At 38.3% G+C, this 27,620-nt stretch overlaps 1 protein-coding gene across 1 annotated transcript in view; it reads left to right on the forward strand.

Annotated features, from left to right (window-relative positions):
- The first annotated feature begins 469 nt into the window (after window positions 1–469).
- vipr1b (vasoactive intestinal peptide receptor 1b) overlaps window positions 470–27,620 on the forward strand; it is a 49,929-nt gene continuing 22,778 nt past the window's right edge. Inside the window, exons 1-3 of the mRNA XM_040044105.1 lie at window positions 470–715; window positions 10,418–10,508; window positions 12,845–12,955. Coding sequence (XP_039900039.1) covers window positions 665–715; window positions 10,418–10,508; window positions 12,845–12,955 — 253 coding nt within the window. The 5' untranslated portion in view covers window positions 470–664. The remainder of the gene's footprint in view (window positions 716–10,417; window positions 10,509–12,844; window positions 12,956–27,620) is intronic.

Here is a 27,620-nt window from a genome sequence, read left to right on the forward strand (position 1 = left end):
TAGTTTCACAGCCCCCTCTTGATTTACATTTGATGGTAGTGAAATGCAAAGTAGTGACGCACTCGAAGAAGAAAACACTAAGCAAGAAAACAATACGCACGACAAATATTTAGTGAGTCAGCTTGGTAAATATTTCATGTTTCAGGAAGAAACATATAAAATTGTATGTCATGTTTATTTCGGATTGTAATATTCTCAGTCTCTCCATAATCAATGTTTTGACTCTTTGAATAATGCAATCATCTATGGTTCTAACACATGCAACACAATACTTGAGAAAATCTGCAGGAAAACACCAACCCACACTTGCAGGGTTTATTCCGCAGTGTGTGTTGCCACTAGCCCCGCTGTGGAGAATCGGCGTGTTTGTCTACAAAAGCATGCATTGTGTTCACAATTAACCAGCCTGACAGCAGCAGTCTTCAGGGACGTGACAGGCGGCGTGGAGTTGTGAATGGGAGAGGGGGCGGGTACAGGGAAGCAGACGCAGCTCTCCTGCCGTAGGAGCGCACACAGAAAAGCGCAATCCGATGGAGCGTAGGCGGTTTACCTCACACACCTAAACACGCGTAAACATACGCACTCACTTCTCCTCAAACACTTAAACCAGTCTCCAAAGGAGGTTTTTTACCCAAAGAGAATAAAAAAAAAATCTAAGGACAGGATGGATTCTGCACAGCTGCTCCTTCTGGTGTTGTGCGGATACCTGCCAAAAGTAAGTCTCTGTCTCTCTTCATACTGAAACCATTAATTTATACTTTTACTACAGGCTTATTAGATTAAATCCGCTGTTGGACTCTTAAAAAACATTTTCGAGTGTGTTTAATGTAATAAAACAAAAACCCTTTTACTACTATTTTACTTTTCCCGCTCTATGATATTTCCTGTTCATCTCCTCGTAAGACATCTGGCTTTAGAAAGATAAACTAGGCTGCTTTCACCCAGCAATATATTAGGTAGGTTAGGTAATTTCAGTAGCTGGCAACGTGAACAGTTGGCTTTAAAAAAAAAACAAAAAACCGTGAGTGTAGTAAAATAAAAAGTCCTCTAAATTCTTAAAGATCGCACATGATAGTGGTTCAGATCAGAATTCGTTGTGAAACCTTTGTGTGTGAAATCCACCAGCCTGGCTGCTTTTTACTTTGTTCCTCCACCTGTTTGATTTATTGTATACAAGTGGACACCTCATACAGGGCTCCCCACTATTTTCATCCATTCTCCCAGGTGGATGAGTGGAGTAATTTACCTAGGCTCTATTTTTACTACTCTAGTAAATAGTTGTACTCTCTCTAGGTTTATATAATTACATAGAAAGCCTTTGAGCATTGCCACCTGGTAATAAGTCACCTTTTAGTGGCACTCAGTGTTTCTGCAGGGAGTTTTTCTAAGCCTGCACTGTGAGTGATGGATGCATAGGCTTTCCCGCATCTCCTTAAAATTACACTCACTGTAGATGTAAGCAGGAGTGAGGCATGAGTCTCTGCTGGTCTGCTCGGTTGTACCTTTCGGTCCTTTTGTGAGCAACAAACCGAAGCGCCGTCAGGTTTTGCCTCATTTTTCAGAAATGTTATGTCAATTTCACTTCAGTTTTCTTTTTTTACTACACAATAGCACCGGTTCACAACAGTCAATATTTGAGAATATTTGGAATGTGAAGAGGGCTCTCACTGCATTTCAGTAACTGAGGGCAGAGGTTTGCTCGTTATTCATCTGATCTCTGTCAGGAACCTGTAGTTTCAGCGAACTGAAGAGGCTTTTTGTTACAATTTTCAGACATGTGGGAGAGAAAAGAAATAGACAAATATCTACTAATAGTTATAATTTTGTGCTGATCTGAGTCATCTGTCCCTGAAGCACGGCTTCCTCAATGCTTTCCACAGAAGCTCTTATCAGGCAGACTACACTGTGAACATTTACTGTATTTGCCTGTGTGAGAATTTCTCCCCGCTCACCTCTCATGACTCTTTGATATCAGGCTCAGCCTGACGTTTTAGCTTAGCCAGATGTGTGATTAGTTGACATACTTTATTGGCTCATATGCAGTATATTTGTCTCTTTTTTCCCCCCTAAGTCCTTAGATGGCTGCTTTATAATAACACACCGTGACATGTTTCATCAATATGTCCAATAAGGAGTTGTGGTGCTGAGTGAAGTGAAGAAAGTGGTTAAAAAGGGTATGTTAGTGGCTGGATGTTGCTGTTATTGATTTAACCGAATGCAGATGGGAGAAGGAGAAGAGCAGGGACAGGGATGAGAGGTGGTGGTGGGGGGTGAGGATGGGGGCAATAATGATTTCTCTTCCTCGTCTCTCTCTGAATATGAAACCAGTCGAGAAAAACCTTAAGGAACTTTTCTTCCAAATAATCACAGAAACCCATTTACGCTGTGGGGTGGTGTGGGAGGTGCAGCACAAACGTATTTTATTTCTTCAAACAGAGTCCGTTCCGATGCTTGAAAATGACTTTTCTGTTTTGGTTCAAGTGTGGAAAAAAAAGCAAATATATTCTCTGCCTTAATATCCTTATGTGTCTGTACCAGTGGCTGAATGTAACTAAGTACATTTACTCAGGTGCTGTTTTGAATTTTATGATAATTTAAATCTCTACTCCATCTCAGAAACAAATATTAATATTATGTATTTGTCCGTAAGCTTTAGTGGCATATTAAAACGATCATATTCCTCCTCTCACGTCGAGGCAAACCGCATATCTCCAAATTTGGAGATTTTAAAATAAAATCAGGCTGAAGGATATAGTGTTCCTTTGTTGGCTGACAATTCTTTTTAAATATTAGCAGGTTATAAATGTAAAATAAAGCTAGAAAATGCAGAAAACAGGACTTTGAGATGCATAGTTCTCACAGGGCTCTGATCCTACAAACACATGGTGCAGATTAAACCGTCCGACAGTTTATGAAGTTCAAAATAGCTCAACCTTAAATTTCTGCAGCAGTAAAACTCAGCAAACGCATTAATGAATCAGTTATATTACCCCTAAAACATCATGGAAGATAGTAAAACACTTTTACTCGTGGAGTATTTCAACAGTAGTATCATATTGCTTCTTAAAGTAAGCAAGTGAAGGCAGTGAATACTTCTTCCACCACGGGCTCTTAAAGTTTAGAGATGTTTCCACTCTCTCTGCAGTCACACAGTAAGTCAGCATTTCCAAACTTTGACTGCGTAAAAATAGAAATTTAAATATCTGTAGCATTACAGGATTACTTTCAAAGGATAAGCATAAAGAATGCTTCAGAAATAACGGTGTGCAAACAAAAACAGTTGTCTAAGGAAGCAGAAGGCCACAAGAATGCAGTTCAAAGCAGGCCTATATTTCTAAATGTGCATGTAATATGATCTTTTTTAAATACTAGCACGTGCAGATGTTACGGTATTGTTTGGTCTCTTCATGCTGTTGGCAAACTGTAATACTTAATCACATTGAAAAAACAGGGGTTGTAAATCTTATTTATATAAATAAGTAAAAGATAAATATGAGGCCTATTGTATAAAAATTAATCCCTGCAACACTCAAAGTCTGCTCTATTATATAAATCTGGCTGTAGTCTACTATTGTGTTGTCCATTATGTAGCCTCTTATGGCAACACAGTGGCATCATAATATCTACATGTCATAGTTTTGTGCATATAAATTAGATGTTGCTGTGCTGAATGTAAAATAAAACAATGATTTTTCGGGATGTTATAGGTGCACGGACATTAAAAGTTATTCATTTGAGCCCATCGGTAGGTGGTTGCTAGGCAACAGGATTACATCATATATGTAATATTGATAAGAACCTTCTGTGGCCGGAGAGGTACCTGTGTGTCAAGTTTGGTTGTTCAGCTCCTGATTGTGTTGGAGGAGTTTGTGGACCAACAAACAAACAAACAGACAAACAGACGTTTGGTCCATTAGGATGTACATGGAGAAAACTGCGCTGTGAAAGACTGATGTGAAATATTCCAAAATTTTAGCTTTATTTATCAAAGATTGTATTTCACAAATACCGCACAATTGATGAAAGCTCACTCTGAACTGATCATAGAGCAACAAGTTGTGTTAAAGCAGAGCTGCTTTGGGTTATTGGTTACAGATATGTGGCAGCAGCTACTCCGTCAGCTAATTTTGGCACTTGTATTGGCAACTGGAAACGGCACTGCATAATTGGAACCACATAAATCCACAGCCTGATGTTTGATCATTCAGAAACAACATGATAATCACTCAAGCTCTTTGAAGACCATGCATAAGCACATTGTTCTCAGTAACTGAGAGCAATTCAAAACACTGCTCAAGTCGTGTCAGACGTGTCCTGTGCTCTTGTTTGTTTGGCTTGCACGGTGTTCAAGCCTTCGTTTTTTGTCAGATTTTTAACAACAGGCAACCATTATGTAGATGCTGCTTTATTTTTGTTCAGTGAAGTGTAGAATTGGGAAAAACACATTAGTCCACAATGTCAGACACGAGTTTCACTTTTCATTCTTCTGTCAGCTCTTCCTCCTTTTTAGAATTTCTTTGTTATCTCAAACAATGCCAGACTGGGAGCCACTTTGAATAACAACAATCACTAAATACTTCCTTGCACTGCTCACGATGAGGTCTACGCAACCAAAACGTTAAATCCTGCAGGTATTTATGCAACGTTTTCCACCCTGAGACAACGTGCATACGTGTTCTGTGTGTATATGTGCTTGTAGCTAAGTCTTTGATGAGGTCCACTTATCATCTGTACAATTTTGCGTAGTTTGGCGCTGACATTTTGATTCATTCCTCAATACAGTCATCTCCATAGGTGGCTGTCTAAGTGCTTAGTATTAGTAGGTTTCCAGTATCTCAAGCGGCAAGCACTTAGTTTTTGTCTCCTCCTTTTTGAGCCCAGTTATAGATCACTGTCGCATCTCCTCCCCTGCTGTATCACTCCAGCTGTATGAATCCCTTGCCGTGAACTCTGATGACTGTTTTATCATTGGTCTACCTCTTTGTGTGCTCTGGCTCTATTCACAATATACAGGATTATGTGAACTAATAAACTACCTCCATGCAATAGAGAAAGCTTGATCCCAGCAGCCTACAGTAGAAAGCCATGCTCACATTCCACTGCTATGTCTGTTTTCTTCCCTGATGAGGGACTTTGTTTCAGTTTTTCTTCTGTTTATGCAGCATTAATGGCTCTTGAGAAACGTCACATTCAAAATGAGTTACATTTTGCAAAAGCTGCAAGACACGAAGCAACTTTAATTATCATTGACATTTTTAAAATTGTTGGCTGTTACCCAGATCTTTTTATTATTATTATTATTATTATTATTATTGTTTTTAGAAAACGCAATTTATTCAAATAAAGATAATAAAAAAAAGAATTTAAATGCAGATTTGTCATTGCAAAGATAACACGCGTGTTGGGTGTTAATGAGATTCAGGATGGCCCTGTTATACTGTGGGGAGTCAGCATGCATAATCACTAGAGTTGAAAACACAAACAGATAAAGTTTAATTATTTAAACTTATTGAGTCTCTTGCTTTAAGTCCTTTGGTTAAACCCTGCCAGTAGGGGGCAGCAGAACAAACGTGAAATACAAAATATAAGTACATTAATCTCTATAAGTAAATATTTGCATGTTAATAGAGTCTGTATGAAAGGGAGACAATTTATTGTCCTGTTTTTTACATTTTACTTCGTAGTCTGATTTCTATTGACCAATCACAGTTGACAGACATCGACCCGAAGTCCTGAAACAGTGGCCATACAAAAGACACCAGACGCCAAGTAATCAGAAAACACCTGACAGTAGATTACAAGTCAAAGAAATTTAGATTTTCACACATAGTTAATTACTCGGAGGGATTTTTCTAAGACATTAGGACATAAAACTGCTTTTTGCTCTCTATTTTTGGTCCCCACGATGAAGTACCTGATAGGACAGCTGGGACTCTGCAGGTAGAGCTGGTCACTTTCTATACAGAAGGTTGGTGGCTTGATCTTCAGGTCCTCCAAAATTTCAAAGTGCCCTTGGGCAAGACACTGAATTTCACTTGACTCTTGATGGATCCATCAGACAGTGTGAGATCCATGTGACTGAAGTGCTTAAAGGCATAGAATAAAGTGCTGTATGAATGGGTGAATGAATCTTTTGGTAAAAACATCTTCTGCAGACTCAGAGTAGAAAGGCACTCTATAAGTACCAGACAATTTACTATTTGTTTGGCTGCTAAATTCTGCAGTAGGTTAGCTGCTTAACACACTAAATAACCAATCACAAGGCAGCAACTCAAACCATTTAGGCTTGTAGGGATGCTCAGAATGACCTGCTGAGGTTCAAGCTGAGTATCAGAATGTGCAAGAAAGGTGATTTAAGTCACTTTGGCATGGTTGTTGGTGTCGGTCTGAGTATTGCAGAAACTGCTGATCTACTCAAATTCTCTCACACAACCATCTCTAGGGTTTACAGAGATCTGTACAACTATCAAACATCAAACTCCCAGTTCTATGGGTGAAAATGCCAAGTTGAGGAGAATTTGAGCTGATAGGAAGGCAACAGTAACTTAAATTATCACATGTTAAAACTAATGCGGCTCAAACGGTTAGTTCGTGGTGCTAAAATTGCTCAAATCTGCAGCAACTGCATGACACTATCATGTCACTGTGAACCAAATCTCTGATGTTTCTGTCACATAGTTCAGTCAGCCATGAAGTAGCCCAACACAATACAAGTAAGGTATAACTAAAGTGGCCAGTGAGTGAATATTTGACGCTGGGTAATCAGACTGCTGTGGGGTTGTCCAACATTTGGCGACTACAGATGCAAATCAGCTTTAATCTGCATCTGCCAAAGTAAATATAATGTTTTGATCAGTACATTTAGTGCATTGGTGAACCCTATTACAGTGATATCATTACTACACCATTTTGCACACATTTAATAACACTATACTGATAGCAAACAAATATTCTCAATGGTGTAATGGTTTTTTTAAAGGAGCTTTTAGTGACTAATGTAACCGTCACTGTACTTGACATTATAATTGCAGTGGAGATGTTAAATCACTCGCACACATAATAAAACTTTCTGTCACGGACTGGAGGAACTTGTAGTCTGCAATGTAAACTCACTATGAGGATAGCATTTTCCACTCAGAGAGGTTTCTGGACCCAGATCATCTCTAAAGTGCTTCATTTTTACATTGTCTTACAATCAACATCATTCTAATGAAAAACAGGGTTACTGAAAGGTCTGCCCAACATGAGAGTTAGCAGTTTTCTTTCCTCTCAAGCAGTGCTGCTACCATTTCCTGAGGATATGTTGGACTTTCTGCTGTAATCAGTCACAGGCAAAGACTCTCATCCCAAAGCTGTGTGGATTATGAGAGTGTCAGGATGACCTTCAAGAGAGCAAGCGAGGCAATGAGTAACACTCAGGGAAGGCAGTGCAGTGTAGACAGGCAAATTACAGCTAGGTTTTACATGGTTCGTACCGTGCACTGAACTTCATCATTAAAATTGTTTATTTTGCTAACTTTTTAAAGGAAAGCCATCTTATTATACTTTACAATGTTTGAATTATCAATATCCAAGAAGGAAGGACTCAGTCTGGGAAAACATGAACCATAGCCCTGGCAGAACAAAAAGCAATCTCAAGTAATTTTTTAAATGTCATTCTTCTGATTGCCGACCGTTAAACAGTTTGATCTTGGGGAATGACTGGAAGGGTAACTGGTGTACAAACTACCATGTCAAACAAAATCAAACCCACTGTGGTGATTCCACAGCATATGGGAGCAACCAGAAGTAGCTTCTTCTGACAGCTTTTCTTGTGTTTGATCAATCATTGTTTGCAGGTCAGTCACTGGGGGCATCTTTTAATTATCTTTATGTTAGGTTAGCAAAGCTGTGACAACAAAGGTGGGTTCCTAGATTCACAGACATCCTCATCAGTTATATATAGTTTTCATCAAAGTGTCAAAGGTGGGGCCGAAGGGAGGCCCGTGGAACAAAATGCAACAATGGGTGGAAGCTACACAGGGGATAAAGAGGTCTCGCTAGTCCTACCACTCTGTTAAAATTTAATATATTTACTGTTGAAAACAGATTATTTCTTATCCGGTTAAATCGCTGTTAGATCTTGTGCATCAGGGCACCTGCTATTAATTACTGCTCTCCTAATGTATGGAGGCAGGAGGTCTGTGCTCGTTACCATCATTGTAACTCAGCGAATGGTCAACTGGTCAACATCTGGTAGAAACAACCCCCCACCCCCTTACTCATTGCTGGATCCCCCTGTGCCACCCGAATCTAAAAAAAAAAAAAAATCCTGTAAGTGCTCCTGTAAGCGTTATTTATGCATGAATAAAAACAGAGTTGTGAAGTAAAGCACTCCAGCCTTCCTGATCTCATTCAAGAATAATTTACTGCTCTTCATAATATTTTAATCTAAGTCTAATATAATGAGTAGGGAGTTGTTTTTGAACTAACTCTGTTGCTGCCAGAAGCATTGAGGCTGCACTAATATGTTGTTCCCAAAGCTGGATCCCACTTGGATTCTACTATTTGAACTTTAACTAAAAGTAAAAGTAGGTGTCGCTTAAAAGTTAAACTTGAATAGATTTTTACTACTAAAAAAGGCTGATGGGGTATTGTTGTTACCCTGTCGGGCAGCTGGACAACTCGATTTCATAGATATACCTGCTAAAAATCTCAGCCGAACTCGAATCTCAGTGACCTCGACCTCAAGGTCAAGGTGAGAGGTCAGGTTTTCTGAACATTTTGTGAATGCAATAACTGTAGGCGTGTCTACTAGGATACAAGGGTAGCACTGGGGGGCTCCCAGTATTTTTAATGTTGATGTTATGGTCCTGAGTGCATGTGATACTGCTTATTTTTGATACTGCTTACTGAGTAACCTCAATTTTAAACAGGAATATAACACTGGCAACCAGTTAGGTCAAGTCTCCTATCGCAAAGAAACACGTTGCAGACAAGTTGCACTGATCACAGCAGACACACTCAGACTGATTGTAATGTCATAGAAATCTATGTTTATAAATTAGATGGCAATTGTTTGCAAAGCTTCACTAATGAAGAGTGATTGCAGTCAGTCCAAGTCAGACGATGATTGTTTGGAGACAGGTTGCTTCCCACCAGGTGTCTTGAGCAATCACCTTGACATCGAAAGTGGTCATCTAGAGGTTGAGGGTATTGCATGCTTAACCTATGAGCGACCAGTTAATCACCCCATCTCCTTGTAATTCAATTAGGTCACTGGAAAGCCGTCAATTTTCACTAATCACGCGGGTTAGTGTTCTATTTTTAATCTAGTGTGACTGTGCTTTTGTGCTTCTGTTTTTGTTTTGTGTCTCCCACCTGCCTCTGTGTTCTGCTTGTAGGTCCTCTCATCACTGTTTTATGACAGCTGATAAAGCGGGACATTTTTATTAGCATGTGTAAATGTCACCTCATTTGGTGTTTGACCTGTGGCAGTTAAGACGAATATTGGGCTCATATCAGCGTATGATAATGTAACACTGATATATCAGTGTTCGTGCTGCGAGAGGATCACTTGTTTAACAGATGAACCTCTGACTATCCCATGCCTCATTAAACTACTAACATGAGACGTGTCCTTTTTCATTTGTGATGGTTTGAGGTGTTTCTCTCGCCCGGGGTGCGCATTGCATCGCTGACTGCTGTTTACAGCAGCGTAATATCATTTGGGAACTCAACCCTGCACTAAGTAGGACATTTCTGGATGATTGATGAGGATCATTTGATGTTTGACAGCTCAAAGGTGGCCGGGACTCGTGAAGGACCACTTATAGAGAGGATGAGTCGAACAAGCGTAAATGCATCTTTGTGCTTTAGCCCTCCTCACTGTGACCTTTGCTGCTTTGAGCGTTGCCGCTTGGTTAGCAAGGTGCACACTGAAGCTCTTCACTAGGAGTTCATGAATACGCTCTGCTTCACGCTGACTTTTCTCTCCTCATCTCCAGTGACCTTCTCAAGCTCCTCACTGCTCGTCTTACACATTTTCATTGACCCACCGGCTCTCCACTAGCAGCTGTCATCCTGCATTTTTCAGCGTGTGTTGACACAGATGAACAGTCACAGCAGATTACTCAGTGGCTCCCTTCTCCTCTCCCTAATTTATTTGCACAAGAAAATCTATTTCCCTGGAAAAAAAGGCTCAGTTTGAGAACATTTCTTTCTACTTAGCGTATTATTAGTCATTAGTTCAGTCTAATAAAATATAGCATGAAAAGCTGGTGACGGTGACGAGAAAATGTTTACTAATATAACTGCAAACTCATATTTTCTGGTGTTCTTGTGTGCGCCTTGCTAAATAGAAGTTCTTTCTGTTGCAGGACAATAGAGGCATTTTTTCACTCCTGAAACTTAAATGTGCTTTCTGTTTCATCCGTAGGTGCTGTCGGTGCAGATGTGCGACGTGGTGAACGAGATCCAGCTGGAGAAAGAGCGCTGTGAAAATAGCACCTCTGGGAACGTCACTTCAGGTCATTATGGAAAACATATGTAGTCTCTCCAGCTCTTTAGGGTGTGCAAAAGGCTATTTAAAGAAAAGGGGAGGTATAGTTGGTAAATATATAGTAAGGTGAGATCAGATAGTGTGTGAATTTATATTTCAGAAATACATTTCTTCAGGACATAACAGCCACATTAAGACACGAGAGGGAAAATAACTTTCAAAATAAAACAGGAAGAGACTGAAATAGAAACATGTAACACAATGACAGACAAACAGCAGGAGACACAAACAAGGAGGCACAGCAGTAAGCCACATGCATAACAGTAGTACACTTTTATCCTGTTAAAGTAGCTAAAACTACACCAATGCCTTTTAATTCAGACACCAATTTAGATTCAAAATGTAATGTATGCTTCTCTTTTTGGCCCACTGAGATATCTGCTATCGTCCTTCCTGTGACTTTAGGAACGCAGTGAAATATTGATGTTAAACGTTGTTGGCACTATCTCCATTTCCTTTCATTTTAATAAAAAATCACTACACGTGCTGTACATACGGCATGCTGCGTTAAGGTAACAGTGGAAACAGCGTTCTTTATTGCTGTAATGGCCCTTATTTTTCTACTTTCTTATCTACTTCCTCAACCGGAAGATAGTTGAAGTGGCAGTCAGGGGTCACATCCTGAGTAACTGAGTTAACATGAGTGTTTGTGGGGAACCATAAGCTTACAGACTATGGCGGTGCAACATAATACATCAAGGGATCCTTCAGCAGTTCCTTGGTTTTCTTATAATATTTTAGACATTAAAACATTTTGATTGAAAGTAGATTTTAGCATGTAGCATTAATCAAGTATAAACATTTTATTAAAGGACAATATGGTGATTGCACAAGATGTCATAATGAAGCTGTTTGTTTGCTTTGCATTGCTCACGTCATCATTTCCTGGGGTTAACTCGGGCGTTGTCAAGTAAGTCATGTATTTGAAAGGTGCAGCTGAATAACACTTTCAGACTGCTAGGTTTTCACTTTTGTTTTTCAAAATTATTATTTAGAAATTTGTATTTTTTATTAGATTTTATTAGATTAATAAAAAATAATAATAACTAATTATAAATAAAATAATAAAAATGAATTAAGAATTTAAAATACTTAAAATAAAAACAATTAAAAATATGTTCAAAATAATAATAGATCAAAGAAAAACAATGGTGTGCTTGGTTTCAACGTAACTTTATTCTTTCATGAGTTATTTACAAGTTTCTGATCACTTATAAAATGTGTTCAATGTGCTGCCCATTGTGTTGGATTGTCAATGCAACCCTCTTCTCCCACTCTTCACACACTGATAGCAACACCGCAGGAGAAATGCCAGCACAGGCATCCAGTATCCGTAGTTTCAGGTGCTGCACATCTCGTATCTTCACATCATAGACAATTGCCTTCAGATGACCCCAAAGATAAAAGTCTAAGGGGGTCACCATTGTTTTTCTTGTGACATTACCACTAAGTTTGGTGTGTCACATGGCCCTCTTCCTATTAAAAAAACAAAAGTTGTATCCAAGATGGCCGACTTCTAAATGACCACCATGGTCACCACCCATCTTGAGGAGTTTGCCCCCTCACATATACTAATGTGCCACAAACAGGACTTTAATATCACCAACCATTCCCATTTTATTGCAGTGTATCCATATAAATGGCCCACCCTGTAGAGTCAGAATTTGATGTAAACAACATGAAAGCATGGGTCCATTTTACCACGTATCACCATCTCACAAATCTCGAATCATCTTAAACTCAGTATCATTTCTTATATATGACAGTGAGTTCACTGGACTCAAACGGCATCCACAGTCACCAGATCTCAGCAAACCTGCAGCAACTGTGGATGAAAATCTCCATCTTTCCCCCCAAAAATTGTTTCATCTATAGAATAATTATTATTAAGGTAGGGGCCTAACTCCATATTAGTGTCTCTGATAAACTTTCCACTGAGACTCTCAGGCAGTCCATTAGCTCAGATAAATGTCAAGCTGATTAAATATTGATTGTGACAAATCAATATGTTTAAAAATAAAATTCATCTGTTGCTTGAAGATTGGAGGCATAGAAGATGAAACCACCATGAATGAGTTTTTCTTTAACCCATATTATGACATTTACAAAACTCTAAACCTGTAACTAAGTCCCTAAAGTGAAACTGAGTGATAACACGCAGCTGCTGCTTGCCATTAATTATTTATTCAATTTGGCTTTAGTGTTGGACATGATTTCATTTTGTCATCGTGGTGTTAGTGCTTGCACGTGTGTCTCTTACAATATGAGCGATGCCATGTTGATGTTATTATGTTCACCTGGCAGGGTGCCAAGGCATGTGGGACATCATCGCCTGCTGGCCTTCAGCTCGGGTCGGAGAGGTGGTTACAATAACCTGCCCGCCTTATTTCAGCTACTTCAGTGACCATCAGAAAGGTAAATCGATTACATTCAGTGTAAGTGCACAAAAGAAGGAATAACAGATGTTCTCTATGTGCTCTTCCGTGAAATAACAAGCTCGAGAAGAAGAAAACTAACCGTCATTTAAATGTATGTAATTTTCTTTATGAAGGAAATAACTGCTTTGTGGCCAAAAAGCCTAAAGATGCCATAGCAGGACTTCGCTCGGCAGTGCTGTCATGGGCTAACACATTTATTTATTCTTTTATAACTGTGAGTATTTTCATATTTAAAAGGTTATTTGCATACAGTTGAGGCTTTGGGTAGACACTGAAGATAAAATTTTCTCCTTGCATACAAATGGACATTTAAAATATCAAGGACAGTCACTGGATGCCCAACTGAAAGCCTACAGCAAACATCTCAGGGGAGATTGGATTGGACATTGATTCATGAGGCCCATAAAGAGCTTCATTTCATCATTTTTGACACGACAAATCCATAAAATATCAAAAGGTTTTGCATGTATCCATTTTATTAAAATGCAAAAAGAATAGGCTGAATTTAACCGTGTCAGCCTAAAATCAACCAAAGCACATGATTATCAACTTTAATGTTAAAACAGTCCTATTTATGTAATAGTGGAGCGGGGAACACAGACAGGATAGTGGGGAGAGAGAGAGAGAACGGGAGGACATGCAGGTTGAATCAAAGCCAGGCCTCTAGACATGCGGCATACTGTCGTCTGCTCACCCACTGAGCTAAACTGATGCCCACTAGCACAGTTTTTAAAAGTTGACTACTGTTAGTGAAGCTTACCGATGAGCTGTAGAAGTCAGGTTGGTGCTTGGAAGTGTTCAGCTGACTCAAGCCTCTGATAAGCGGAATAAAACCATAAATATCAAACATCTCAGGGGCAAGCCGATGCAAGCAATTACAAGGGTTTTAAAATGAATCCTAAGCTGTACAGGTAGCCAGTTTAACGATACCAAGGTAAGTTTAATATGTTCATCTTTTCATTTACGAGTAGCAGCATTTTGGACTAACTGCAATCGTCATAAACGTGCCTGGAACACTCTGGCATATAAAGACCTGCAGTAATCGAGTGTGGCTGTGGTAAAATCACGGATCACATTCTGAAAGTTATTTAAAAAAATAAAAGGTCTCATTTTAGCTTTCAATGAGAAAAGTTAAAAAAAAATCAAATCTGCAAATCTCATTTCAGACTCTGTTCAAATTTGTCTTTTTCTACCACATTTTCCCTGATTCCTTTCCTGATCACGTGCTGTGAGGGTTTTCTGAAGGAATCGATTTTGCAACTTATTAAGCTGTGCTTAATACCTCAAAGGAAGTTGTGGAGTGAAGTTTTACTGTACAGAATTTACCTGCATTCAGTTGGTTATGCAGATGTATAAATGCATAAATTCTTTTACATTTGATTGTAATTTACCACCAAGTCTATTTTATGCTGCTGGAAATGCAGGTAAAAGAGTAAAGATGAGAAGACTAAATTAAAGAATAATTCAATTTAACTTGGATGTGACCACAAATTACATCGCTTTCAACATCTCTCTCTCTCTCACTAGGATATGCACTCATGTATAAATATAAATATGTTGTCAGAACTATAAGGTAGCAGCTGTCAAAGAGTGACGGTTAAGAAATAAATGTCAAGCACACGAGGGTTAAAATAAATATATTACATCTCTAAATATATTACCTCTCTTGACTCATTTGCAGGATCTGTGTTGCCTTTTGCGATTATATTTTCACATCCCATTCTTTATCTGTCCCTATCACCGGTTTTTCTGATAGTGTCTTTGACAAAAATAGGCAGCCTTCAATTGGTCCATTTTGTGCAGAAGGAAAGCCAAATGACACCTTTTATGTGAGCGTGCACACAGCCTGAAGCAGAGAGAGCTGATAAGCACTGTCATAATACCCGTCATGTCTGATTGAGGTTTTAAGCTGATGTGTTGTCAAGCTAATGCACAGAAAGCCTATAGCTATGCTGAGCTTGCTGCACAGTGAACTGCACTGTTAAATAACTGCGTCATCGTGCTGTGTGGAAGGACATTGTTCTGATTGAAGTGTCTCCACATAATACTAGTGTTCTGTGTTGAACCTGCAATGTGTATGTATGGTGCATATAGAATTTGAAAAAGCGCTTGATGTTAACGTTAAAACTTCACTGAGGTTACTGTAGATGTAATGAATGGACAAAGCCGAGGACTAGATGTAAAGTCTGGACAGACTCGATCACAGTCTGGAAGAAAACTGCTCAGACCCCTGCTTAACCTTTATTCTGGACGACGTACAGACACAAAGTGTTATGTGACAGCTGTGTGCAGGCAGGAGAAGGACCCAAAGTGCAGACTCCGGAGACAGAAAGTAACTCAAAACAGCTTTAATGCTGAACTCAAAAGGGTAACAAAAACTAAGAATACAAAATACACCTACACAGACTAAACACACAGCAAGATAAAGGCAGATCGCAACAATGACAAACTGAAACACAGGGCTTAAATACACAGAGGGAGCAATCAGGGAATGGACAACAGGAGGGAAACACAGCTGGGGCAAATCAGGACTAACGAGACAAAGAAGCGTAATCTGAACACACTGAGATAAGACAGAGACCTTCAAAGTAAAACAGGAAACACATAACACAGACTGAACAAAAGACACACACTCACATGCAGGCACTACAACAGAGGGAACAGAGACGTGGGACCAGGGCAGACACAGACACTGACTGGACACGGGGATATAGCGGACAGGGGAGACAGCAACTAAGGATTATACAGAGACAAACCATAAGACATGACTCTAACAAAAACCCAAAGACTAGAAATTATAAATAATATAATAAACTCAAAAACCCTGGGTCAACGACCCAGGCATCCTAACACAAAGGAGAGGAAGGGGCTGCTGCTGTTTCAATGAACTAAGACAAGAAAAATAAGCAATAAAACTTTTTTAATATCATCTACAAAGTCCAAAAAGGTTATATATAAATCACACTTTTGCAATTGAGCCAAGTTTCTTTCCACCCCAGCTCCCTTCTTACAGTAAATTAACACTTTTTACATCACCAAGAATGTTTGATCTTGTTAATGGCTCTACATAAGAAAAAAAGCTGAACGGTCATTTATCTTTTTGCAGTTACATATTGCCTGTCTAGGATTTTTTTTTGTTAGCTTTACCTTCTTTTTAAACTCTTGTCCTTCAGTTTTACTCTCAATGCCTTTACAGCCGAAGCTTCACATCTGTGACTAAACAAAGAAATCTAATTTCTTACTCTCTTTCTTCTTTCAGTTGAGGAAAAGAGAAAGAAGATAGATATTGTCACAGATGGTCTGCTTGAATGGACAGACTATAGTGAATCACTTCAGCGTCTGTGCTGCATTGATGTCTTTGTTTTCGAAAGAGAAACAGATGTTTTGTTTTGTGTGTTTTAGGGGTTAAAGTAGGATTTGACAGACCGGAGAAAAGAATTACGTCAAGGCCGGGTAAGGCTGTGATCAGCTGACCTGTGCTGCTCCTCACTATTCAGGCATCTTACTATTTACTGCTCTTTGTGGATTTAACTAAATTCAAAAAGATACACTCTGAAAAAAATAAATGAAATTTTCACTCTCAATATACAAAAAGCAATAATTCAGAGTAAAATGAAACAGAAATGTATAAAAGCAAAGGTTTATTTATTTGAATACCTAATCTGTAAGGAAAATGTGCTTGGTATAAACTGAACGTGTACAAATCAACATTTTACACTGTACTTGTGTAACAAAATTAGGTGGAAAATTTACATGTAACTAAACTAAATAAAGTCAGCAGTTTGAGCAGAAATCTTTTCTTTTCACTCCTTATACGTTGTTGTTTTATGAGCTGTATTCTAACTCATAGACCATATAAAGCTGGTATAAAACATAAACAATGGCATAAACACCTTAAAGCTGCAATGTGTAAAATCTCAATACTAGATATAAGTAGATTGCAGATTGCAGTCGAGTGAGTTTTGTTTTGTAAGCCTCCCAGTTCAAGTGCATAATCCTAGCTAAGTTCACAGCTAAGTTCACATGAACTAAGTTCAAAGCTGTCAGTCAACGTCTGTTTACTCTGCAAGAGGCTGAAAACTTTGTGAAAGAAGTCATATATGAGTCAGTGAAGCTCTCTTCTGTTCGATAACAGCAAAACTGAAGTGAGTTGTTGAGCTGAACTTTTACTGTCAGTAAGTGCTGCTGTTAGCTGCTGTTAGCCTGTGTTAGCTGCTGTTAGCCTGTGTTAGCTGCTGTTAGTTAACATTAGTGAAACTGTTTTTGAAGTGGATGTAACGTCGTTATTCTGTGGAGGACCCTATTTAAGATGTATAAAAACACGAGTTCTCTTTTCCTCCGCCTTTGAGATGCTACATATTGAGCCGGTCTTTAGCTACATACATAACTAGGTTAGGCAGAACTCAAGATAGCGGGGCAACATGGTGGCATCAAACTGGTACCTTATGCACTTTTAATGGCTTGATTAATTCAGTTCAATCCAGTTTTATATATATATAATACCAAATCACAACAGCAGTTGTCTCAAGGCAATTAATTAGAAGTTCATTTCAATGTGGCAGTTTGTTGGAAGACATAATTACACAGTGTTAATGTCCGCTACCTTGATGTACCCCAGTAACAATACCCTAGATGCAGCCAGTCTAACATAGTGCATTGCTGTAAACTTTGATGCAGTACTCCAAACTAACCCACCTTTGAATAACACTGATTCAGTTGGTTTCCCAAGATGTTTCACAAAAATGTAATCCAGCAATACATCACGTAGATCCAATATCTGAGTTAAAAACTCTAAAATGATTAAGGATATTACTTGCAAATATCCTTAAATTTCCAGTTCATAACTTGCAGGGAAGTCCTTACCTTTGAAAATAATCTCTCATCTTCCTCTGTTTTCCTGTCTTTCTTACATCTTTCTCCATCTATCAATGCCACACATTAACGTTTTTCTTTCTTCTCCCTGTGAAATATAGCAGCTGTAATTTAGCTCATTTTGTAACAAGTAGCACACAAACAATTTGTGTGTTTGCTGGTATTTGTTGTGCTGTTTGAAAAGTTGCATTTGACATTTTCTGCCACTTAAAAAAAACGTTATTCCGTTTATGCTCGCTCCTCTTCAGTACCACTAGCTGTCCGCTAAAGTACCACCAGAATTTATTTACATCTGAACAAATAAACACAACACAGGAGGAAGAAAATGGTGAAAGCAGCGACAACATTATTTTCTCATCACTGAGCAAACGTCTCCATGCTGTCACTGGATGTAACACCAGGCACATGAAAAATCAACTCGTTTAATAGTAATATGCATTAATCTGCCTACTGGATTTAATCACTCATCAATGGAGGTGCCAGTCCACTTTAACCCCTGGTTATATGCATGCTATTGCTAGATAATTGATAAACAGAAATCAGTATTTCACGTTAACAAACGTTGGATGGATGGACTGCCTCTGACGGTTTTCATTTTTGCTACACCAAGTACATTTATGCTTTCCAGATGTTATTTCGAATAACAAAATACGAAAAATGTTTTTAATTAAAGTACCAAGAGTATATAAAATATTGTTGACAATGTTTTTATTTGTTTCCCATTTTAAAAAAAAAAGGCATCTTGTATACTTTTTATTTGTATGTACTGCCAGGACTTGTGGGTAAATGTAGAGCAGTGACTTGGTAGTCAACATATGTGCAGTATTATAAACTATCATCTCTAATTAACCTTTTCAACCAATGCATTTGTTGCCTAAAGTTATCATCAAGGGTCTGGATGTGACCCTGGTTGAGCTTTACAAGCTCAGGTGTTGTACTAATTCACTAAATATTTTCTGGGGTGCCTGTAAGCTAGAAAGAATGGGCATTACAACAGGTTGGTAATACGTTTGAAGTTTAAACTAAGAGAATTGCCTGTTAAATTGTATACCTTTATGATATTAGTAAAATGACTCATTTTAATTACCATATGACTTGTGAGGAATGAACAAATAATCTTCGAGTTTCTGGGGGCCTTAGGTGCTGAGGTTGTAGTGGTGTGTCGTTACAGTATATCTACTATGCTGTAAATGTTACTGTAATACACAAAATCTGTGTGTGTGTGTGTGTGTGTGTGTGTGTGTGTGTGTGTGTGTGTGTGTGTGTGTGTGTGTGTGTCTGTGAACTCATACATCGTCAGTAGTATATCAGATATAATGATGTTTTCATGTTACCTAGCAAACACCTAGCAATGAATTAAAATGACCCAATTGACCAAAACATCTAATTTACTGTATGGGCGACCGTGGCTCAGGGGGTTGGGAATCGCATCTGTAACCGGAAGGTCGCCGGTTCGATCCCTGGGCTCTCTGTCCTGGTCGTTGTGTCCTTGGGCAAGACACTTTACCCTACTTGCCTACTGGTGTTGGCCAGAGGGGCCGATGGCGCGATATGGCAGCCTCGCTTCTGTCAGTCTGCCCCAGGGCAGCTGTGGCTACAACCGTAGCTTGCCTCCACCAGTGTGTGAATGTGAGAGTGAATGAATAGTGGCATTGTAAAGCGCTTTGGGTGCCTTGAAAAGCGCTATATAAATCCAATCCATTATTATTATTATTATTACTGCACGATAGTCTCAAGCCTCATTTCTTTATCATTTGTTTCCAATGGGTCAGACTTTCTTGTAATTTTATAAAGTGGTTTAAAGTGGTTTCAAAGTTTTTCTTTGGCTGATTTTTCACTCATTTTCAGTCCAGTCCAGCTTTCCTGACAGACATGAGATTGTATTTCTGCATCATCAAAGCAATTCCCAAAGAGGTATTAACGAAGGAAAATGAAGGAACTAACACACTGACAAAAGGTGAAGAGGAGGAAAAAGATGAGACTTTTAACAACACAAGAAAGGAAATCAGTTAAATCCCAACAAAGGAAATATTCAACAAGAAACCAGAACCATGGCACAGTACTCCTTATCCTGCTGATGCTCATATTGGTTCTCTTTTATTACTAAATAATGGTTTTAATATTATTATATGAAAAAATATAAAAGGATGTAGTTTCCCAACCATCAACAGTAATGACTACAGCAGTTATGAAGTCATGAAATTAACTCAGTATTTCATGGGAGTGTAAAATAAACTGTCAGTGAACAGGAAGTAATATTTCATGAAAATGGAGAGAGAAGTTCATCCTCTTTTCTCTGCTCCTGGCGAGTTGGGTGTCAGTCACTCAGACGTCATATAGTCTTCAAAAGCATGTTGTGATTAACAGGTAATGCAATAAATTAATCTTGCTGTGATTGTTTTGATTCATTTTGCAGTAATGAGTGAAATCAAGTAAAGCATTATCTCTCACTTGAGTTTAAAACATTCATTTGTCTCACGTGCTGTGAGAGTCTTCGAATGTAGAGGGAAAGTGATGATTAATCAGGTGTTAGCACCAGCTTAAAGAGTAGTTATTAAGGTGATAGATGTGGATGCATGGTGCATGTAAATAAAATGATTTCTCTTGGTTTTTGTGGGTTAGGCAGAATGTGGTGGTTACACTTCATACTTAGGTGATGAGGAAAATACGATTGAACGACACTGATCATCTTCCCAAAAGATGATTAACTTGAAACTTTACTGAAGTCTTCAGTGAAAATTTTCCGTGACTCCCACCTTTCTCAGATCAACATAGATTGTAAATATTAGGCGATATTATGTTGCGCAGCCTACTGACAGGGATCGGGGACCTGCTACTGTGAATTTGCTTGCGTTAATCTTGTGCTGTTGAAGGTTAGTGTCAGCGTGTTGGACTGATGCGTTTGACTGTGACCCTGGGCTGTATTGAGACGGATCGTTAAACTCTAGTTTGTCAATTCAAGCATTATTACTGGCATTCAAGCTGTTTAGGTTGTGAAAAACCTGCAGCAGGTGACTGCATTTTTCTGTTTTCATTGCATTTGCATGTACAGTAAACAAGCTAGAAACATGAATAGAAAAAGTTGGGCAGCACTTTATAATAATCTCACACGCTTAAGTGTGTCTTTAATATAGGTATCATTATTAGGTATAAGACTAGTAAGGTAATAGCAAGCACTTCATCATTTAGATATCATTACTCCTCCTTATCATGTCATTTATAAATACAGATATGCTTATCCATCTGTTACTATTATACCATATACAGCTGTCAGTGTTGCTACATCACTGCTTGTAATAATCATAGTCCTAATAACATATCTGTATTTATAAATGGCCTACTAAGGAGGAGTAATGCTGTATAAATGATATATAATACCTTACTAATACCTTTATCTTGCTCAATAGTGTGCTATTATTATAAAGTTCTGCAAAAAATTGACTTGTGAGTGCTAATAAATGTTTACCCCAACAGGAAACAGGAAGCCACACGATGGCTCTACAGCCTAACGGTGACGTTTCATCACCTGTGATGTCTAGCAGAGTCCCTGCACCACGTTTGTATCTACATCTTAAATAGATATGCAACTTTTATCCCTCAGAAACAAACACAATGTGCAGCTTGAACACAGTCAGTTTCATGTGCACGCGCATGCATTTGGCACAAAACATGAAGAAGGATCTTAGAGTAGTTTCGGTAAATGAAAAGAGTTTATTTAATTTATTTATTTTAATCAACTTTATTGTAGCACTAAAGGTGTAATATAATACTGTTTTGTCAAGCTGCAGGGGACACACTGGTTCACTATAAAGATAGTTTTTGCTATAATCTCGTAACACATGGATTCATATTCCCAATTGCTTCTGATTACATTTAACTGTGCCCTTAAAATCTTTAAACCCATTTTTACCATCTCATATTCAGACGTGTTCCTCCTCTGTGTAACCTCTCTGGCTTCAGTTATTGGACATGCAGCTTTTAATAGTTTGAGAAGTATATTAATTCACTGACGTTCTTTACACTTCTTTTTTATCTGCCTCAGATGAAATGTTTGGATATTAAATTAAGCATGGCAGGTGAACAGTGAAGCACGGGATCAAATAACATTTCCTGACACAAACCTCTCAGTCGTTTCCATTCCTCGCTGAGAGCCATTTTTAAATTGGTGCTGATAGATAGCCATTACTTCTTTGCAACACCTGCAGGCTTTCTCCCTGCTCCTGGCTCTGTGACCCAGCAAGTTAATGTTACCCTGACTGATATGTGCTAATATCCAATCACTGTCAGCTCCACTGGAGCAAAATATGGCTGATGGGGCTTTTACTGTTACAAATCCACTTACACTAACTGATGTTCCTCACAGACAGACAGACAGAGAGATAGACAGATAGATTTGATTTAACCATTAACATAACATAGAGTCATAAAATGGTATGTATAAGGATGTAGCTTCTGGGTTTGAGGCCTTAAACCTACATCATCTGGTTATAAAATAATTGGTTAATTATTAGAGACAAAAAGGATGTAAAGCAGACTTTAGACAGTTTTTTAAAATTTTGTTTTTAGGATATAAATAGCGTGACAAAAATAGCTCAGGGAAGACTGTAAACATCTCAAAATGTCACCGTTGTTCTTTGAGGGCTGCTTCTGTCTTATTAAGATGTTTTTAAACTCGCCTGTGGTTTGGCTTTAGGTTAAAACCTGGCCTGTTGTTCTGATTATTTGTATAATGTACACCTGTTTTATCTACACAAATGAATCAAAATATGGTAACAAATTATTAAAAACATGGGAATTATTTTATCTTCTGCATTTTTATTGTCAGATTTTGCACTCTGTGTAGTAAAAGGTGACCTCGAAATATCTTTATGTTTCATCTACACCCACTCCTGAGCGTCACAGCTAAGCAAAGAGAGACTTGAGCTTTGTGCAGTGGTTAAAAAATGTAATTTAAAACCTCTAAAGCTGAGTAATTAAAATGTTAAAATTCCTTTATTTAACCTGTAGCAAAAGCAAAATGGAAAAACACCAGCTTCTGTTTGTCAGGGATTTAGAGACGCTTGTTTTTTTTGACTTAGCCCGACAGCTGATTTGTCTTTTCCAGTTTTAAGGCTAAGCTAAGTTGACAAGCTTCATATTTAACACCTAACTATTGGAAAGTGAATCAGCATCTTAAAAAATATTTATCACTCCTTTAAATTGTGTTGAACTTGTGTGTTATTTATTTCTGGAAAACGCTTCACTCCACAAACTGTGCCTTTTCTTACTTTTCTTACTCTTAAACTTTTTCACAAAGTTTCCAAACTTAACACCTCTCTGTATATTTTCCCGGCTTGTATCCAAAAAGCAGATGTGGCTTTTTCAACGCTGCATATTTTTTGGGTGTGATGAAAGCCAATCCATCACCTTTTAAAAAGCCAGTCAAAATTCCCCTGAGCTTTTTCTGCAAGCTGATCTCTTCTTTTTTTTCCCCTCTGGAAGTGAAGATGCACTCATACCTGCATTAGCCCCTCAGAGAGTCAAACAGCAAATTAGAGTCCTGGGGAAATGTAACACTTCATAGATGGTAGATGGATTTTCAGCACTACATGTACAGATGCCTACGTGAAAGAGGGTGAATTCAAAGCTAAAAATCTTGGATTGGTTTAAATGGACCTGTGAGTTTAAAATCACCACAGGCAGTATTGCATGTTGGCCAAATGTTGGCAAAAGACCAACCAGTAAAAAAATTCAGTTTATTCATTTTTTACCTTAATATATATGTATTCTTTTTGTTTTGTTTTTTAATTTAAATAGTGTTTTCCTTAAATATGTAATATATTAGCTAGGGGTGGGCGATATATCACTAGAAACGATATAAATTTGGCCAACGACAGAGATTTTGACTATATCGCTAAAAAAAAACAAACTATATCGCTCTATCGCGATAGCGCATGTTGATGATGTTATCAAGCTGCGCCTATTTTGGTCGAAAGCATCGCGGCGGCTAAAACCATTATCATCTGCAAATTATGGCGGGCGACAGTCATAGCAAAGAGATGAAGCACTTTTGAAATATGGGGAAAGCCAAAAACTGCGCTTCCTCCACTTCTGTAACATTGATTCATTAATGTTGAATTCTCTCGCAGCTGCTCTATTCCCATGTTGTTGCAGTATATTAATGACTAACCTTGTATTGTGGATGAATAATCTCAGTTGTTCTCCTGACTGAAGTTTGGCCCGTGTATAGCATCCTGCTACGCGATTGCATTTGTCCCTAACCACCAGAATCCCTCACGTTAACTTTTATCAAGTGGAAAAAAGTTGGCGTTCATCCTCCAGCTTCACTGTGCTAATGTTATGCTAACATAGCTGTGTCGCAAGCAATCACGTAGCACAACATTATATACCAGGTAGTCCAACTTCAGTAACCCTACAAACGCCACTGCTGTTTAGTTTTCTGTCTTCATTTATGTTGGAAGTGGTAGCAGAGCTGTAGGTTTTAATTAGTTTCAAAAATCTCTCAGTCAGAACATGGTATGAAATGTTTAGGTGGAAACGAGCGAGCTAACTTCCTGTTAACGTCTAACTCCGTTAAATTTAATAACTTCTGTTTTCACGGATGCATGGATGTTAAACTTAATTGTTACACCTGGTAAAGCAGCATCGCTGATGATTTAATTAAAGATGAAAGAATTTAGACCGTTTTTAACTCTTAGTGTTCGTTTGACTTTGGGACCTGAAGTGGATTACTCCGCGAAGCTCCTCACTACGGCAGCCGTAATCCTCTGACAATCCATCAAGCAGTGCGGCTTACGAAAGTAGTACTAAAACATTTTTTAACAGATTTCTGCACGCCCAAATCGGTTCAAGGTCAGTAAGCACAACCAGAATTCATACATAAGGCGCACTCTCGAGTTTTGAGAAAATGAAAGGATTTTAAGTGTGCCTTATATATATATATATATATATATATATATATATATATATATATATTTGTAGTTTAGTACTTCTTCTGAAAAATCTCACCCACCAGTTAATGGGGTAAACTTTACTTTAAAAACTGTTTTTCGTACTATACAATGTGTTGTGACAAATATAGTTTTCTTAATGGAAATCTTTGTTTCGTCCCTCGATTTTCTGTTATTCACTTTTCGCTCTTTTTGCTTGCCCACCGTCTTATCTGTCTCTCAGATTAAAACCACGATTGACTTTTAGCTACAGCCACTCTTTTGTGATTGCTTCACCTGTAATAAGAGGCATAAGTAAAGAGAAATGGCTTTTACCCGAATCCAACTCATCTCTCTCTCATTTTGTGTTAAAAAGCTGTCTTTTCTCTTCTTTAATCTTCGGTGCATTAAGGAGCCATGTTTATCAAAAAGCCCAGACTGACAAACGCAGCCGCTGTCCATATTTAGTAACAGACTTTTGTGTTTCAGTAAAATTTCTGGGAGCTTATTAAACCCAAAGCGTACTCCTCTTATCAGCCTTAAAACACAAGGATTCAGCATTACACTTATGTCATGTGTTACATTTAGAGATCTGGGTCTCTGCTGTTTTTGTTCCCACCACTCACCAACACACACTGGATTAAAGTGAGAATATTACCTATTAGTTTCTCATTCAAATAACATCATAAAACTGTAACTAAACTATTTTTTTTATTATTTTGATTTCATCAGTCTCTTATATTAGCAAGCCTCCCTGAGTTTTTGCAGTGAATTTTGCAGGATTTCCTTTTGGGATTTCAGGATTTCAGTCATCATTTTGGGAATAAATATCTTTCGAAGTGAAATCCATTGCAGTGCTAACACAGACAGATTGACTTCAATTCACACTGTCATTCATATCTATGGCCGAGTCACCACCTAACCTAACAGGCATTTCTTTGGACAGTTGGAGGAAACTCATCTCACCTCTAGTACATTTTTGATACCACAACATCAAAAGTAGGAGGGAGACCCAAAAAAGACAATATTCTGCTGACAGTTTTTAAACGTTTCTTTCCCAAATCAGCTTTTCTGTATTGGAGTTCACTAATAAAAATTATCTAGCTTCAAGTAGAACAGACTGAAACTGCTCCCACCAGAAAAAGTGGGTTTTTTTTGTTGTTGTTGTGGATTTAAACCCATCTCCTTCCTTCCAAAAAGCAATTTTTTTTCCAGTTCATGTTTTTTTGCTAAATTGTGTTGTGTTCTTTTGTGGCAGCGATACCAGAGACACAAGCTAAAGGCAACCATGGAAAAATTACATTACCTTTGCTGTCATGGTGGGGGGATTTCCCTGAGCGCTTGTGATAAAAAAGCTTGTTTACTGACATGCCTGGTGGACAAATCACAAGCTTTGCTTGTTGTGAGCTTCTTGTGCTCTCACAGCTTTACACCTGAGCTGCAGCTGACATTTGAGTGGCAGCGTTAGCGCTTTGTCAGAAAAGCTGTGGAATTTATTTAAAGTCCGAAGTTCTGAGTTAGGTAAAAAGTATATATGTAACAGTCAGGGAGGTCGGTGGCTGCAGTCATTGAATATATGAATATCTGGAAACCTATTACAAAGACAAACAGCTAGAGAGAAAAAATGTGTACATGAAATAGAAAGCTTGATGGTATTACCCGCTGATAACAACGACAAAGAGTGAATGCAAATAGGCAAATAAACAGAGAGGGAAATAGTTTGAGGTAAAGTCCTCTCGAGGGATACAAAGACCGCAACTGCATGTCTGGAATAAATCTCTTTAATCTTCAAACTCTAAACGTATTGTAAATATTATTTACAATAGTCACATATTACATATGGTAAATATTATAGATGTTGCGCATGTCAGCATCTGGATGTGCTGCATCATGCTGGGCATCATGATTAGCTAGCGTGACTTTAACCAAAAAAGATAACCAGGACTGAGCCGCATCATTTTCCATCTAAATATCAATCTGACGTCAAAAGCAACACCACATGCCAAAATGCATCAATTAGTGCTGAGAAGCAGTCCGAAATATTCCAGCACTTAAATGTGTAACAATCTACTGGCTCGTCAAAAATTCGATTAGAGAAAATTGCGAGCTACTAGACTGTGGCTATTAGAGACCAAATGAGTAGGAGATTTCTTTGTGTCCCAGTGCTTATTGAGTTTGCAGTTTGGCAAAGACAAATACCCAATAAAGAAAAATCAATATCAAAGAGACGAAAATAATCTAATAAATCTTTGCCCTCACTTGAGTCATAATTGATTCGAGGGCATCTGTAGCCTTTGTGTGAGCTTTATTAAATACGCTCATGTAAATGTACTCATTTTTTTTTTTTTATGGAAATGACAGAGGACAAAAAGGAAATTAAACAAATTAGCATCAGAAATGATGATAAATTCGATATTATTCTTCATACTTGAGGGACGAGTGAGATAAGTTCATTCATAAATGGCATTTGAAGATGCTCCTCATAGAGACCTGACCATGGTGGTGACTATGCTCCAGCTCTCAGAGGGCTCTCCGTTTCTCTGCAAATGGCTCAACCATGTGACCAGACAGCAGATCTCCACTTATGCAGCCTGACAGCATCCTGACAAAACATTAGTCCTGCATGAGAATTCACAGATTAAGCTGTTAGTCAGCGTAATGGGACTCTCAGAATCCGCCGGTATGGCCTCTTATTATTATTGTGAATTGTGTCCATGCAATGAAAAAACAAACAGCGATCATGGATGACTTTACTGGTGTGTTTCTGCTGAAACTGTTAACATGCTAAATAAAGTGAAGAGTCCTTTGAAATCAGTTTTCTAGCTTTTGTTTCTGTACTTG

This window comes from Simochromis diagramma, unplaced genomic scaffold (genome assembly GCF_900408965.1).
Source record: "Simochromis diagramma unplaced genomic scaffold, fSimDia1.1 OVJJ01000602.1, whole genome shotgun sequence".
NCBI classification, from domain to species: Eukaryota; Metazoa; Chordata; class Actinopteri; order Cichliformes; family Cichlidae; genus Simochromis; species Simochromis diagramma.